Below are 17,214 nucleotides of genomic sequence, written 5' to 3' on the forward strand. Positions count from 1 at the left end.
TGGGGGAAGACTCATTAGGAATCAATAAGACCTGAAGAACTCTGGATTCAAAGTGATTTTATTTTAACCTCGATTCTGTTGTTTATTTGCTTGAGATCTTGGGCAAATAACTCAACCACACTCAACTCTGAAAAGCTTTGTTACTTTGCAAAGTGGAAGAATTGAATGGGAAAACTATGTAAAGAACAAATTCAGTGCCAAATTAAATATCAGCCTCGAGGAAGTGAAAACTATTATTGTCTTTAAAATATGGACTTAAACATTTACCTGTAATCGTTTCCCCATTTGCTTTAAGTATTCCCTTTCCTGTGCATGGGTCTTCCATTTATACTTAAGTTTATTCATCTGACTCAAACTTTCTGTAAGATTTCATCCTAAGAAATTAATAGTGCTGGGAGCCTATTTATTTTCAGTGCTGAGGTCACGGAATGCCAGTTTACCTCTCAATTATCAGTGTGCTAAAGAGCCATAAATCGGGGAACAGAATCAGAGGCAGGCATGGAGAGTGCCCCACCTGCTATCTGTAATTATTCCACAGAGTCCAAGTGTCAACAGGGATGTAGAAATGAAGGAGGCAACTGAGTGAGCTGGCTCTGTGGACGGGTGCCGGTACAGCGCTGGTCTAGATTTATTTCGGTTTTAAAAGTCCTGACTCTCGCTCCAGTGATAGGGGTATCTCGTGCAGGTCACGGGAGAAGGGTTTGAAGGAAACATGCGGTGGAGTGTTAGAAAGCACAGTCAGGAGCAAGCTGTTAAAATTTGTACAAGAAGTAGTGGAGACGAACAGATATAGGAGCATACCAAGAAATGAATGTGATACAAAATTAGCGGAAGAAACTTTCAGAGAAACAGTTTTTGATGGAAGAGTGGTCAATTAATCTAGTTTCTTCCTTTCTTCCTTCCTTCCTTCCTTCCTTCCTTCCTTTCTTCCTTCCTTCTTTCTTTCTTTCTTTCTTTCTGAGTGATGATCAGGTAGACAGAACGTCAGGCTTATGTGAGAGGCAGTGTAGCAAAGACTCTGGGCTCTCGAGCCACGTGCCTTGGGGCCAACTCCTGGCTCGTCTGCATATGAGCTGTGTGATCTTGGGCAAGTTGCTTGCCTTTCTATGCCTCAGTTGATCTATAAAAGGGAGGTGATACATTTTAGTGCCTGAGGTTGTTACATGCATTAAATAAGTTAATACACATAGAGAGGTATTAGCAGAAACCAAATAATAAACGTTAGCATTTTATGCCATGGATGTAAAAGAGTTCTGCACATACAGGAGCACACAGATTTTAATTATATATACAATTATAGAAAGTATATGTAAGTTTTTTTTTCTTTTTTAAATGGAGGTACTGGGGATTGAGCCTAGGACCTCATGCATGTTAATCATGGCCTCTGCCACTGAGCTACATACACACCCCTGTAGTTTTAACTGTATGTGTAAAATAGATATAAAAATACACTGTTTGCACTCTTGAAACTTCTTTTTTTTAAATCTTCTTTTCTCTGTAAAGTGGCTCCAACCACTCTTCCTTACTCTGGTTATTTCACCCCCAGCCCCCAGCACAAGCCTGGGAGAAATATCCTTGCATTCTCCAAGAGGAAAATGGCAAAAGTGTAGTAGAATCTGAGATCATTGGCTCATGTAAGAACTCAGTACACAGTAAGCACTTAGAAAGTAGGAGGAGCTGGATGACTCCAGGAGGACGTAAAACCACAGTCAGCCACTCAGTCAACATATAGTCCCCATCTGTGTGTTAGGCTCATTCCTTGGAGCAGGAGCTATAAAAGTAAAGGAGACATGGTTGGAAATCTTGAGAAATTGGCACTGTTGGTTGGGAGACCCACTTATAAGACAACGGTTATAGGGCAATGTGCTAGTAATAATAAAAGCATGACTGAATATCAAGGGAACCCCACAGCGGAACATTTGGAAGTGGGAGAAGGTTTCTCAATGTGGGTAGGTCTTCAGCTGAGTTTCAAATAAAGAATAGGAGTTTAGTTAGATAAAAGAGAGGCTTAGAAGACTGACTTGGATGATGACAGAGTCAATGAACAACATGTCACTTCAGAAACTGTAAATTGTTATAGCTGCATCAAAGGAGGATTTGTAAGAGATGAGGCCAGAAATCTAGAAAGAATTCCAAACCATAAAGAGTCTTGACTACTAGCCTGGAGGGTTGGGAGCATTGCAAATTTTAAGCAGGAGAGTGAGAGATCAAATGTGCATTTTAGAGCAGACTTGCAGTTATTTGGAGTGAAGTAGAGGGTTTTTGACCAGAGGTAGAGAGTCTAGAAGTAAGGCCAAGACAACAAGCCAGGCCATGTATGATGAGGGCCTGGATGAAGGGCCTGCTATGGTCAATTGCAGAGGGGAGGCAGAAACAGACCTTGAGAGATCTCACCCAGAGGAATTCTGCAGAGCTGGGTAACTCCTGGGTGTGTAGAGTGAATGAGAAAGAATTACCAAGGATGAGCCTGCAGTTTCTAGTTAAGGGTCTCCATGTAAGGGAAGGCCATCTCCAAGATAGGAATTGGAAGAGAAATTGATCTGGAATTTGCAAACTACCTTTACGTGTGGCCTTTCTAACACCCCACAGGTATGAAATTACTAGCAACAAGGAAAGGGTAGCAAAGATTCCAAGTCCTACAAAGAAGAAATGAGAAGAAAATGAAAACGACAGAGCTTATAGGCATGGTGGTAAAAGAAAAATGAGCAGGCCTTGTCTTTACTATGACGTAACTAGAATTTGTTTCCCATAATTTGTTGTTGCTGCTGAGGAGATTATCTCAGGCATATCCTGTCCTAGAAGACAGTTTCAGAAAAGCCAGATGGATTGGTGAAATAATCTGGGAATTTTACAAGTAGTACTACAAAAATCAACAAAACTCTTATTCTACTTTCTTCAGAAGAACAATGCTGCCAAAACTGACCCCCACGTCATTCTCAAGAGGTCACCGCTCGCTAATTCCCATGGTCTAACTCTGTCAATTTGCACAGGCTGTTGCCTTGACCAGACTCATGTGCGGGACAATTCCCTTTAACCCAGACTCTGTGATCATCACTGGCTTCCCTCCCGGGGGTAGGAAAGGTCAGGAGCAACGTGATCAGGATCTTGTGCCAAATGCCTGTTTCCATCTGGGATCCTATGTGTGTATGACTCCAACAGGGGCTAAATGAATTTCCTGTGCAATGTCACCCCAAAACAGATGAGCTGGAACCAAAGGAGGGTTGAGCTGTTTTTTTAATCCACTTTTCTTCTTCCTTCAGGTATTTAAAAAACAAACAAACAAGACTTTCTCTGGAGAATGGTTTAGGATCTGGCAAAACTAGAGAAAGTAAGAAAAGGAAACAGAAGTGATTCTTAATGAGGACCCTGGCCTAGGATTTATCCCTTGCTTCCCAAACTTACTTTTTACTATCCTCAGAGAGAGCTTCCACCTGCCCCAGCTCAGGAAGGGTCCGAGATAACCCAGTAGTAGCACAATGCTCTGGAGTGTGGTAGCCAATCAGATACGAGAGCAGGGAATGTTGGTATCTTGTCCTTCATAACATGTATCTTTATTTCCTTTTCTTCTACTATATCTTTCATGTTTCTTTCTTTTGCATTTTTTCCCATCTTTCCCTTCACACCTTCCTTTCCTATCTCCACTCTCTTTATCTTTTTATCTCTATTTATATCTCTTCTTATCATTCTTCCCTTGCTTGCTTTGATTCCTTCTTCCTTCTCTTCCCTCTTTTGCCTTTCTTCTTGACTAGACTAAGCATATGGACTCTAAGCAGATTCCTAGGTTTGACTCAAGTCTATCACTTCTTTGGCATATGATCATGGGTAAATTTCTGAACTTCCCTGTATCACATTTTTCCTGTCTACGGTGAAAAGATGCTAATCACATCTACTTCAGGACTTTGTTCTCAGAGTTAAATGAGATCATGTAAAGCACTCAGCCTAGACTTGGCAATTACACATGCTATTAAGTGTAAGATGCTATTATTAAATTTTAGGTTCCTTTGGAAACTCAGTTCTTTCTCCTGGCATTGTTTACCTCCATGGATGTACCTAAGAAGTACAGTAGTCCTTTACCCCAGCTCCCTCACCCCAGCTCCCTCATTATCACTTTGCACACAAACTGAAAAAAATGAACACTTTTTCTAGGTGAACCCTTCCTGAGTCATCTCACTCACATTTTCCTCTTCTATATTACAGAAAGGACAAAACCCAGTATTTTCCTTTCTCATGTTATATTTTTATATGACATCTAGACATCAGAGAAGAAAAGCAGTGCATATTACAACAGCAGGTTTTGATGATGAACAATTTATCTGGTGATCACATAGTATTAAGGCCTAAGCAATCTTATGTTTTCAACTCAGTCTCTGAATTAAGTGAACGGAGCACTTTAGTTTTTATACTGCACTTTTAAGTCTGGCTGGTCACATGAGCCAATTTATCTGACTAGCTTTGCTCTGATGATTTTTTTGTTTGGCTTAGGCTGATGGATAGTCAGTTTTCCCTTGAAAGTAGTTTTTTGTTGTTGTTTATGTTTAGATTTTTTATTACATTAATTTAAAAAATCATAAATAAAAACTTTTTCATCTGCAGAAATAAAACTAAAAGTAAAACTACAATCCTTCTACCAAGACAAACTACAGTGTAGTATTGGCATAGAAATTGGCATCATTAGGCAAAATTCAGTAACAGGTTCTCGTCCATAGTGAAACTGACTTAAATGATAAAATGGTATTTCAATTAAATAGAAAAAGCATGGATTATTCAAAAAATCATATGGCATTGCTTTTAGCCTTATTTGACATCATACATAAAGGTAAGTTCCAAATATATTAACAGCATGAATAAAACTAAAAAGAATCTAAATGAAAATATTAGAATATAACATAGAAGGATATAGTAATTTCCTGATGAAGATGGGCTCAGTAAACTTGCTAAGAAACTTTGATCTATAAAGAAAAGTTTGACAGATTCAGTTTTACAAAATGTAAAACATTTTCATCTGTGGCGATAAACTTAGGGGTTAATACATACCTTCAAATTAGTGTTTGTTTTTCTTTGGAAATATATCCAGAAGTGGAATGGCTGGATTGTCTGGTAGTCCTGTATTTTTTTGAGGAACCCCCATTCTGTTTTCCATTGTGGCTACACCAGTTTATATTCCCATAATTGGTGCATGAGGGTTCCTTTTTTCCACAACCTTATCAACACTTGTTATTTGTTATCTTTTTGATAATAGCCATTTTGACAGATGTGCAGTGACATCTCATTGTGGTTTTGACTCGCATCTCCCTGATAATGGGGATGCTGAGCATCCTTTCATGTGTCTGTTGGCCGTCTGTGTGTCTTCTTTGCGAAAATTTCTGTTCAGATCCTCTGCCCATTTTTTAAATTGGGTGTTTTGCGTTTTTGATGTTAAGGTAGATGAGCTGCAACTGCGTACTCTCTGGAAGAGCCTGACACAGCTATAGCACAAGAGAGAGATTCTAGCCTAATGCTTTTTAAAGTGGAGTTGCAAGAGTTTCCTCTAAGTATTTATGAGAAATTTGGATTTTTTTGTGTATTTTTCTCAGGAGGTGGTCCATGGTTTTCATTAGATCCTTAAGAGGATCTGTTCCTCAAAATAGTTTAAGATCCTCTGTCCCTAACACCTTGTAAGCATGACAGAAGTGGAGATCTCATGGTAGAATAGACATAGACTGTGAATGTTCTGTGACCTCCTTTCCAGGGAAAACAAGAAAAGGACTTGAGCAGTCTGGGCAGAGATCTACCCCTCAGCCATCTGTAGCTCCCTTCCACCTCCTCAGTCTCCTATTGCTCCCATCTCCTCTCAATCAGGCAGGTAGTAGGAGGTAGACAAAGATCTGCTCTGGGAGGTGAACTCTACTCTTTGAAAACTTATTGAGGACCTGCCCGTAAACCACCAAATCTATTTAGCAAAGTCTCTGTAGCCAAGACTGCCTTGGTTCTATGACTAAAGGTAAGCGGCTTAGTGGCAGGAACTGAAGGAAGCGCAACACTGATTTTCCACTTTCTATCTCAGAGCTGACATGGGAGAGGTAAAAGATTGGATATGAGCCATTTTCTATCATCGCCCTACACCCTGCTGTTTCTGATAACATGTCTCTGTGGATCATTAATGTGTTTACAAGCGAATAGTTTTGTATGAAGCATTTATTTATCCTTATTATTAAGATGCATGTGTTTCACTGGAAGCATCAGCTCTGAGGCCTTTAAAGCACATGATGATAAAAATAAGCATGCATATGGACAGAGTATTCTGTCCATGGACCATGAGTGGGTAAGCTCAGCATGTCAAAGAGTGATGAAACAAGGGGGAAATACAATTGAAAAACACGCTTGAAATGTATGTTACATAAAATAATTTACTTCTCATTCAGAATTACCTTCCAGACCTACTGGAGAGACAACAGCTCGTGAGTACAGATGTAATTTGAAAGTCATGACAGTTATAATAGGGCAAGACCAGTAGAGTTACAGGTTTGGATCCTGGAGTTAACTGGAGATAAAGTGTTGAGCTGTGTATAACAGAAAGGGACACTGATGAGAAACTCTGGGGACACTGAAAGTAAAACTGGCAAAGAGACAGAAAAGGTACAATTGAGGAAACCTGTGTATTTAATACAATGAGATTTGTACACACACACTCCGGTGTCTTCATTTTTCAATCCAATCTATTGACTTAAAAGCCACAAAGGTGCCCATGTATGTAATTTATACTGGAGAAATGGGTGCAGTGTTCATGGATGCATGTACGTGCACCTCAAAGGCAGTAGTTTTAGAAGAATGAGGAGAAAATTACTTCCTGGCCATTCATTAATAATTCAGGTGATATCCTGCACCTCCATTTATAAAACAATACAATAATAAAAACATTGTACAAAACATCATAAATAACATAAATGAGACATTTTCAAGTATTTCATGTGCCTTGGAAAGTTACAAACAGTAGTTCTAACAATTGATATCCTTGAAAGCCTTTTTTCCTTTTTTTTTTTTTTTTTTTTCTTTTTGTCTCTCATTTCATCTCAGAGCCTAGAAAGAAACGCCTTCAGGATCTGTTAGCTCTGATGTTTGGGGTGGAATGAACAAGACTCTACCTTCAAAAGAGAAACTTACGAGGGTTTTTCATTTTGCGAAAACATTTTCCCCTTATAAAATATAATCTTTTCCCTGATGCTGGCTTACAAGGATAGGCGTAGAGCCTAGAGCCATTATAGGGGAATAAACACCCACGGGGAAATAAGGAGACTCGTTGGAAGGCTAAAATTCTCAGGGGAAAACAGCATGAGAAGAGCACCTTAATCAAGAGAGGGAAGATGAGCAGAAGGTAAGAATATTAACGTTTAAATTCTGTGCCCTTCCTCAGCCAGCACCACATAGTAGGCAGAGCTGGCAAGGCCTTACCTCCATTTCTTCACTCAGTCCAAGCACCCCATTTCCCAACTCCGTACCAACCTGACTGTTAATATTATGCACCAAGCACCCAGGCAAAGGAAGGGAGGTCGGCAGCCTGGGGACTCAGAAGTGCCATTAGTGATGACCAGCTCGAGACAGCACTGTGTCAGTCAGGCATAAGATTCTTTATGTTCACTCCCTAGAATGCCGTTCAACTTGGAGGCTGTCAGTGGTTAAATTAAACATAAAGTCCCTTTGATGTTTCTCCGGCAAGACTCGTGGAGTTTTACAGAGTCAGCTTTCCACAGTTTCGCTTTCTTTTCTTAGCCTGTAGGGCCGCTGGTTTAGTTTGCCCTGTTCAATTGCAGGATGAAAGATGGAAATCAGACCATGCATGTAAGTACGTACACACACTCTAGTTATGAGCACCTAGGGTCTTTCCTGTCTATTCTATTCTTGCAAAAATATGTATGCATGTATACATATGCACACACACACACATACGTACATAGAATTGATCAACCTCATGTACACATCTCAAGTTTGGAGAAAGTGCTGGCTAACAGAACACACGTGTCTGTGGATGTCACATGATGTGTCCCAACCACCAACCAACCAACCAACCTGCGGTCACACTTTTCGGAGACAAGAACTGCCAACAGTCTTTGAAAACCCAGACCCCCAAGACAATCATTTGAATACTTGCTCACATGGCACCCTAAAAGAAATTTGGGGAAATTGGACTGGAATGAGGTCCTGCCCTGATGAACACCAAAACATCAAAACTAAATCTAGATTTCGTATGGAAGTGACTCACACCTAGCCAGCAGCATGAATACTAGGCTACAATGTGGAGAAAGCACGGGTGCTTAATGCAGATCAATATTTGGCCTCAGGTTTTCCAGGCATAGAGTCTTGGCATTTTCGCCCTCCTCCACCGCTGAGCGAGAATTAGGCACACTGGGGGACCAGGGAAGGACAGTCCGTAGAACTCTTGGCTCCTTTCTGCTTCTCTGACCCACAGCTGGAAAGGCTGGCCAAATCAAGATAGAATCGGGACTTGAGGAAGCGGCGATATGAATCCTTTTCCATCAGGTTGAAAATCTTCTTCTGAGCCTCATCAAAGCAGGTGATCGTGGGCTCCAGCATGTTCCGGCTCGTCTCCTCCCTGGTGCAGGAATCCAGGTTTACCTGAGGGGCAGAGACCAAGGCCCCATTAGCCATTTACATGGTGAGGATGGCAGACTGTGTGCTTTGTACCGAATAAGTGTGTCAGGAGTGAAATAAAAGGACATTGGGCTCCATCCTGGCCCAGGAAAGGGAGCATTAAAGGGGCATCTGCTTCAGGGTGGGCAGGGCAATATCTTCTTCTTACAAGCTGGGGAGATTCATCAGAAAAATTCATTAAGGGGGATCATCTGAGTCATCTGGTTGAAAGCTCTTTTTCTGAACTGATTTATTTAGGGTCATCGAGATTGTAATTATCTGCTCCACCATTGTATCTCCAATTTACATCAGCTAAGGAACCATGCCCACTGAATTTTAGAAACTTTCACTAAGATCCAGAGAGTTCTTTGCTGTGAAGACCTACTTACCTCTTTGGTTGCCTGGACCGAGATGAATTCATTATAGATCTTTTTAGCCTTGGGACTGAGTTTAGAGGGTGATTTGATTTTCTTGTACTCTTCACAGCTGATCCAGAAGTCAATGTTCTCCTCACTGTATTCAGACTTCAAGAAAGCTTTGAAAGCAGCCAGCCCACCTGCGATAGGGGAGAAAGAAACACAGTTGTCATCACACTGGCTGTGCTGGTGGGGATTGCATTTCAGATAAAGACGAGGTACCGGAGGGAACAAGGTATCAATTCAAATAACCCCTTATTTCCCCCTCTTTTGAGGAGGTCATTTGTGGTCAGGTAACCCTAATCTCTGTCTGGTATCTATTGGATCTCTGTTACACCTAGTGTGTCTTGCTCTATGTTTGAAATCTCTTTCAAGAAAGTGTTGTTTGTGAAATGCCTACGTCACCATCAATTGCCAAAGTGGGTTTGGAAAAGAGAAACTGAGGTTAATTCTGCAAGAAATCTCAATATTTGGATTTTTTCCCTCTAGCCTTTGTCCATAGGGAAAACCACAGGGTTTTCTGCACAGGGTGTGCATGAGCTTTCCACCGTATGTCACAGCACTCTAGGGGACAGCAAAATTTTAAACAGACCGATTTTTCTGAGTCTGGAAGTCAGAAGACATCCAAGACTTTCTGCAATTCCTATTCGATCAAACACAGTAAGAAATAAGCTGTCTATCCAGGGTGCTTTATCTTGGGGAAGGGGAAGGGTGGGGGTTGGGGAAAAGCTGTCATACTTACATTCATGACTAATCAGGTTTTCCAGTGATTCAGCCCATTTTTTGACTTCCTCTTGGCTCACCCTAGAGATATTACAGAGAAAAAGAATAATTTGGATACTATTTTACAAAATTGGGGCAAAAAATACAAGGCCCTGAATAAAATGCAGAGGTTTTATTTTCCATCCTTACGGTGAGATCTACTGTTGATTAAAGCAGTCTTTCCACTAAATGTATGGAAATTTCAAGTGCAAGTATGATCTCCGTAAAAATGGAGGCTGCCTTGATCCAAATCCAGCTTAACTAGGGACATAACTTCCTTTCTCCTCATAGAACATCCCTGTCAGCAGATAGTTAATACTCAGTGGAGCTTCCCCAAAGCCCTTTCTCTTACCTCTGACAAATCACCACTTTGTCCTTCTTGCTGTGGGAAGAACTGTGTTCACAGGAATCAGACTTCTGCAGCAGGAACCCCAGCCGATGCTTCATGTCTTTTGCACTGCGCAGAAGAGGGGGTAAAGAAAAAGAATAATGATAATCAGCTCTCTTTAAAAGACCCCCCAGTGGTAGAGTTCAAAGAGCCCATTCTAGCAGCAGGGCAGAGGCAGTTTACTTAGGAAATGGGAGTTGGAGTCGTCTTGAACTCTCAGGAAAACGAGATTCCACTCCTGCTTCTGTCTGTGACTTCCTACAAAACCCACAGCACAGCCTCCTTCATCAGTACCTGGAATTCTGATCCTTCAGTCTACCTGAGGAGCCTCTTCTGTAAACCTGTCATTTTGACCAATGGAACACTTAGCTATCTCCAGCAGAAACGCATTGGGAACTTGACTGTTCTCTGAGTAATTATTAGGAACTGGAGAGCAAGCAGCGAACTGTGACACCGGGCACCTTCTTGGCTCATGCCACCTCCTGGAGGGTGGGTGCTATTTCCATCTGCCTCATTGCCAGCAGAGGAATGCAGAAGCACCTCAGGAGGTAAAGGTCTGTCCGACTCCTGCCCTGTACGCGGCGGGCCAAGCAGTTCATGTTGTGGGATGTACACAGAGGTGTGCGGCTCCAGCTGAGAAGAGTGGAAGGTGAGGGGTTAAACACAGATGCTCAGGCTGAGATCCGAGCTCCCCAAGGCTTGCTACTAAAGACTCTCCCGCTGCTGCTGCTTCAGCTTTCCTTTCTAATGGTTATGCTATACGGATATTTACACTATAAAGGACATTTGAGGCTTAAAAACTGTAAGAAGCCAGCAGGGGTCATCACTGAAGCTTGTGATCGTTTAATTGGAGCAGAGCTTCCAGCCCATGGCCACTGTTTAATAGGGAGCTAAGGATCAGCAGGGAGCGTGAATTACTCAAAGAGGAGGACCTGACAATAAGTTTTTAGTTCATCTTTCTCACTCTTTGTTATTTATTCTTTTGCTTGGATCTCTTTTCTTATAAAAGCCAAGACATAATTTTAATGTCATTTTGAAAAAAAATGAATGACTAGATGTTTCTACTCAGACGGGGGAAAAGAAAACCACAAGGATAAAAGGACATTTTTTTAGGATGGCTGCTGATATATTAGTGACTTATCTATCTGCATTTCTCCAGAAAGTCTGAAATCCATTATGTTCTTGAACTGTTTCTAAAATAGTATCTTTTCTCAGACCGTTTTTCCCTCCCGTTTCTCCAAAAGGTCACAGGATACAAAGTCTTCTTTAATGATAGGAACATCTAATCATGATGGCTAAGGTGATTCTAAGGCGATGATGTAGCTAGTTGTGATTAGGTCAAAACAGAACATCATTTCATGTTTCCATATGCCAGATCCGGCTGGGATCTGACAGTTACTGACTGATGCAGAGTCATTACATGAAGACTTGGAAGGATGCTTAGCAAGTACATTACACTTGTCCTTATGACATAATACAAACATAAAAATAAAAAGCAAAATGACTCCAGTGACCTCTGAAGTAAGAAACCTGGATCTGATCTGCACGCTGCCACCCATCACCTGTGTGACCATGAGTAGCTCATGTTTCCTCTGGAGACTCAGGCATCTGTGTCAGTATGAAGGTGCTGGACAAGATGATTCACAGTCCACCAGCGAGGAAAGAGGGAGCCGTTCACCTTGCTGACACAGAGTTTACCTCCCAAGCACAGCCTCTCAGTTCCTTGAGGGGAATGCTCTAAAGCAATTATTCATCTGTCTCCTAAAACATTTACCAGAGCATAACTTTCTCCTGACACTCCTGTATTTTGTGTGATTAATTTTATATATGAGTTAACTGAAGCTTGGAGTAATTTGTTCCATTCAGTTTAGAAAATTGATGGTGAAGGTCAGAGGCACTGTTTTCATAGGTACCCTCTCCCAGACCCTTCTGCTTCATTTTAAAGCAGCCAGGAAAGGGTGAAAAGAAAAAGAATATTTTTTTCACACCCAGTGAATGACAGAATACTTGAAAGGTAAACTCCTTAAGCATGCACAAAAGACTGTGTTTTCTGAGATAATTCTAAATGGAAGTTTAAGGTTATCTCTATTTGCAGAGGAACAGGAAAGGGGGTGGTATACCTACGAATTGACTTTTACCTTTAACTGTAACATTAATTAATGTAATGTGCAATAGTTCTGTATTTTTTCAACTAGCTAATATATGATCATCCTCTGAAAGCATTTATTTATACCTTTTTTAAAAAAGGCAAAAACATGAACATTTGCAAATCTTTAACTCTTTTTTAAGTCAAGAGACAGTGCATTGACAAAACTGTATCTTTAAGATAAGAGCTTCCATAAAGCCCTTAACTGATTTGTTACGATTAATGCTCCTCAACCATCACTCACATATGACATTTCAAGAATCAGAGGTAAGAGCAGATAAAAGAGACCCAGTTTTGAAACTCATTTTATTGTAGCATTTGCTTATAAGAACACAGAGTGAAAGATACCGTGGCATCACATAGGCAGTGTGATGCCTTTCTGGTGATGTAGCCAAACCTCATCCTAGGGTACCCTCTCCAAACAAGATCTACTAGACCCATGAGTCTACCTACCCAGTGATGCTCAAAGGACAGAAATCACAGGTAGAGATATTACAGACCACTATATAGTTAAAAACTTCCTATCGCTTCTTAATTAGAAAGAGCTTGGTCAGAGGATAAGAACAGTCCTCAAAACTGAGATCATATATACAACAACACACAGGTGCTAAGATCTGGGGAGAACACTTCCTAAGTCACAATTTCTAGCTAGTCTTAGAGGAAAGCTAGGAGGCTGATGCTCTCCTGGTCACATTGTTTCTAATTCCAAAGAGCTAGGTTAGTAAGTAGGATATGCAAAAACTAAAAAAGTCTATCTGAAAGTTTAACACTATCTGGTTTAGTGGCTGAAAATAATCTTACCTCCTCAAGCAAGAAGCCGGCAGACCTGCAAGTCCTTTGCACATCTTGCGTAGCGTGGGATTCACGTTAGGAAAGAAATGCAGCAGGAGGAGCTGTGGCTTCTGTTTGGAGCTCACTTTGCCTTTTCTCCGGTCGAGATACAGTCAGAATCCTCTGAGCGTCTCCCTCCCAATCCTGTCGGGGTCTCTTTTATAGCCCGGCCAGGAGCGGCCAGCCAATCAGATGGCAGCTCTGTGATACCAGCTCCTCTCAGCCTCCTTCTGCCACTGCAAGCGTCTGGAAGAGATAAAGAAGAAATGACTGACGCAACCAGCAGCCGTGCAAAGTGAACAGGCAGAAAAACCCTCCTGCAAAGCCGACATACAGAAAATAAAGACTTGCTCTATGTCTCCACTGATGTCTGAGGTTTTGAATTTCCAGAAAAGGGAAAGGAAAAAAAAAAAAACTTTACGATGCTACAATACATGGGGTTTATTCATTTGTCTGTCAAAACAATGTCAAGGGAATGCACCTCCTGGAAGAAAAGAGGCCAGCCGGAGTTCGTGGGCTTACTCTGGGGCTCTCTCCCAAAGCACTTCCGCTTTTGGATTTGAAATATCATCTCATACATGGACCAAAATCTGAGCCTCACTGTTTCCAAAAAGAGAGTGAGCAGGATCATCGTTTCCAGGCAGAGATTTGCAGAAGTTGCTTTGTCGGTTGTCACATTCGCACAAGGGCGTGGGGGAGGAATAGCTGGATGACAGAGAGTTATATGCCTGGCAGCACAGAAAACTAGCTTAGGGAAAATAGATGAGTTGCATCTGTAATCAGCCTGACTGTGCGATACTTTTCTAGAACGCTTACTAAGAACAGGATTCAGCCAAGTACTGACAATCTCTTCTGTGCATGTATGCCTCCTGCATAAAGCTTCGAACAGCAGCTTGAAGACAGGAGGAGGGGATAAATGAACAAATATAGACACCTGTTCTCTTTTGCAAGTGCACTTACGTCTTATTATATCTTATGCAATTCTGGGTATTCAAACTAGTATTTCAAAATATTGAGAGAGAGAGAAAGAAGGAAAATATGCAGTTTGCTTTGCACGTTACCAGGGATCACAATGAATATGAATATAAGATTACCTGACCCTACAGGTGCTTCTGAACACCTGGATAATTTGTATCTTTTCTACACAGTATGATGGACTGAATGCTTCAAAGAATCATGCAGGTGTTTCACATCTTGTCATAGCTCCAGCACTCACACAGAGGTACAGAGCGATCTTCTCCATGTAGGAGAGCTATGCGTGGAAGGAGAAAATTAATTGCTATGTCAGAATGAACAACTTTCATTTTGAAAGCAAAAAGTTTCCTGATCATAAGATATATTGAGCTAGACTTTAAGGATAAGAAGCTGAGGCATCAAATGGTTTAAGTAAAGAAGATGAAAAATAGATGGGTTCCAGTGAGATGCAAAGGCACCCCAAAATACAGTAGGGAAAGTGGTAAAGAGAATACCCTACCACATATGTGACCCTGAACATCCCTCGCTGCCCCCACCCCCGTGCTAACCTCTGTCCATGGATAGCAGAGCAAGGCAAGGCAGAGAAAAATAAAAGGGTGGAAGGACCATAATCTCCAGAAGATGCATTTAAACTACAGGAAAAAACAAACAAACAAACGAAACTCTGGTCTTCTTCCATGAAGATAGAAAAAAAAATGTATCAGATTAGCTATTGCTCAGCTTTTCTTTGAAATATAACATAGAACAAATGAATTTCTTTGTGAAACTGGCAGGCACCCTTGGTGATGTTGTGGAAGGGAGTGCATACAGTGCAATGCAAAACAATAGAGGCCAAGGAAGGTAGAGCTAGGGGGATGAACCAGCCAGAAAGGGCTTCAAAGAGGAGAGATTAATTAAAAGGGAGAGAAGGCCACCCAAAGATGGACCAGATTGCTTAGCCAGGCACCCAAGATAGTGGTCACTCAAACAATCTGACTTTGGGTACCTGAATTAAGACCACAGGAACTTTATATCTTGGACATAAATCAAAGAGAAGACTGATTTGTCATGAGTGAGATATAAATGACTTCAAAAAGTGAGCTGAATGGGATTTAAACAATATAACTTAACACCTTCATTTTACCAAGAGCAACTAGGGAAAGCGACTTGCTAAGGTCACAGCTTCTCACTAATGGAGCTGGTTTCTTGAAACTAGATCGCATGGATTTTCTACTGTGCGATCCTATCCCTCAGTTGTCCTATCACATGAGATAAACTCTGTAAACAGTGGTATTTCTAAACTGTAAAGAGCTAGGCAAATATTCTTTATTATTACAGTACACACAGCAGATAACAAAATACAATATTAATTTTATATATTTTATTCCAGGAAAACTCACTCTGCCCAATTTTCTCTTGCTCCAAAACAGCAGGAGCTGCCTCTAACCTCACTGCCCTGGCTTCCTATTAGAAACAGGTCTTTTTAACTTTGTGGTTAGTCCATCAATCTGTCAAGTCATTTCATATTCATTCTCTTCTTTAACGATGATTTCTTGCAGTCCTAGGAGTTTAAATACTTTAAAGAGTGTTTGGAAAAGCTTTTCATAAGGTAACTTTATCTTCCACTCTGGGACTTGTTGTGTTTGAGGAGGCGCAGACTGGTACATCATGATACCTTGACGATTTTCCACCCTCCTTCTCTGACACACACAAAGCGTTAAATTCCATTATTCTATGACTTGTCATTCCTGGATGATTCTGGTGATGTGGGGAAGCTTTATTCTCAAAAGATTTAATTTTTATTTATTCATTTCTTTAAGACATATCTTTTGAGCACCTGCTCTGTGACAGGTACTGTTTGAAGAATTGTTGTTGGTGCGGTGAACAAGCAGACAAGGTCCCCTCCCCTGGTCGAGTTTTCATCCCAGTGGAAGGTGTCAGAAAATAAATAACTCATTCTGGATTTACCCATGTCATGAAGAATGGAGGCAAGTGGTATGAGAGAGAGTAACCAGATGGCAAAGGATTCATTTAGCCAAGGTGGTCAGGAAAGGACTCTTTGAACAGGTGATATCTGAAGTGAGACTGGATGGGTGAGAAGGAATGAGAAATGAGAGAAGCCTAGGAAATATATTCCAAACAGAGGTAAAAGCAAGTGAAAATGTTCTTTTAAACTGGGAAAGAAGAAAAGGGGGGCCAGCACGGCCAGAAAATTGAGAACACACAGAGGATAGCGTGAAATAATGATGGAAAGGTCGAGGTCAGCTCCTGCAAGGACTTAGAGGCCATGTTCCGGTGGTTGCACGTCACCAACATGCCACGGGAATCTGCTGAAAGGACTGAAGTGGGCGATGGGTCTGATCTGATCATTCTAGTTATTGTGAGAGAATGGATTCAGGGGGAGCATGGAAGCAGGTAGACCAGTCAGCAGAGTTAGCAGTTTGTCTCCTCGTTCATGAGTTCTATGTTGCAAAATGGATATTTGCTCCATAAATATTTACTAGAATCTATGTATCAGATATTCTGCTGGGTTTTAGTGAACTGAATATAAATCAGAAATGGTCTGCTTTTTAGGAGCTCACACTCTCAGAGCGAAGACCTTTTAGTAACTGGAAAACACTAGGTTGAGTGTCACTATTATGAACTTGTTTGTACAAAATTCAAGGAAAGCACAGGGGATACAGAATAAATGCAACCTTTGAAATCTGGAGTGTCTTTCACAAAGGAGACTATCAAAGGATAGATGGAGACTTAGCAGGTGTATAAAGAAGAGTGTTACAATAGAGGGCACCATAACAACAGCTTGTCTTATTGGGCACTGATTGTACAGGGCACTGTTTTAAGCACGTTACATTTATAACTCAATTATTCCTCACAATTCATCCTGAAAGAAGCTCCTACAATGAACCTCATTTTACAGATGAGACATAGCCGGTTTAAGTAACTTACCTGAGGTTATATATCTAAGCGGTGATGACAGGAGTTCAGCTCAGACAGTCCAGCATTTCTGCTATTAACCTCTATGCCATTGACCTCTATGCTACCATGACCATAAAGGTTTAAAGAAAACATATTACTTGGAGATCATAGGG

General features: G+C 41.1%; 1 protein-coding gene across 2 annotated transcripts; it reads right to left on the bottom strand.

Moving 5' to 3' along the window:
- Positions 1 to 6,372: 6,372 nt before the first annotated feature.
- Positions 6,373 to 13,301, bottom strand: RGS4 (regulator of G protein signaling 4). Of its 2 annotated transcripts, XM_006209037.4 has the most exons (5): positions 13,139 to 13,301; positions 10,156 to 10,260; positions 9,784 to 9,845; positions 9,015 to 9,181; positions 6,373 to 8,610 (listed from the first exon to the last, which is right to left on the bottom strand). In XM_006209037.4, the coding sequence occupies exons 1-5, from the start codon at positions 13,180 to 13,182 to the stop codon at positions 8,371 to 8,373; spliced, it is 618 nt and encodes a 205-aa protein (XP_006209099.1). In that variant the 5' UTR covers positions 13,183 to 13,301; the 3' UTR covers positions 6,373 to 8,370. The 2 variants fall into 2 exon arrangements, with proteins under 2 accessions (XP_006209099.1, XP_006209100.1); XM_006209038.4 differs by lacking the exon at positions 9,015 to 9,181 and having other exon boundaries at positions 8,389 to 8,610; positions 13,139 to 13,291.
- Positions 13,302 to 17,214: the final 3,913 nt, after the last annotated feature.

This window comes from Vicugna pacos, chromosome 21, assembly GCF_048564905.1.
Source record: "Vicugna pacos chromosome 21, VicPac4, whole genome shotgun sequence".
Taxonomy (NCBI): Eukaryota; Metazoa; Chordata; class Mammalia; order Artiodactyla; family Camelidae; genus Vicugna; species Vicugna pacos.

Excerpts from the sequence above, each read along its gene's own strand:
- RGS4 (XM_006209037.4), bottom strand. The coding sequence starts at position 13,182 with ATGTGCAAAGGACTTGCAGGTCTGCCGGCTTCTTGCTTGAGGAG. Across the intron at positions 10,261-13,138 it reads CCGGCTTCTTGCTTGAGGAG|TGCAAAAGACATGAAGCATC; the intron begins GTAAGATTATTT and ends TCTTCTGCGCAG. Across the intron at positions 9,182-9,783 it reads AAACCTGATTAGTCATGAAT|GTGGGCTGGCTGCTTTCAAA; the intron begins GTAAGTATGACA and ends CCCCTATCGCAG.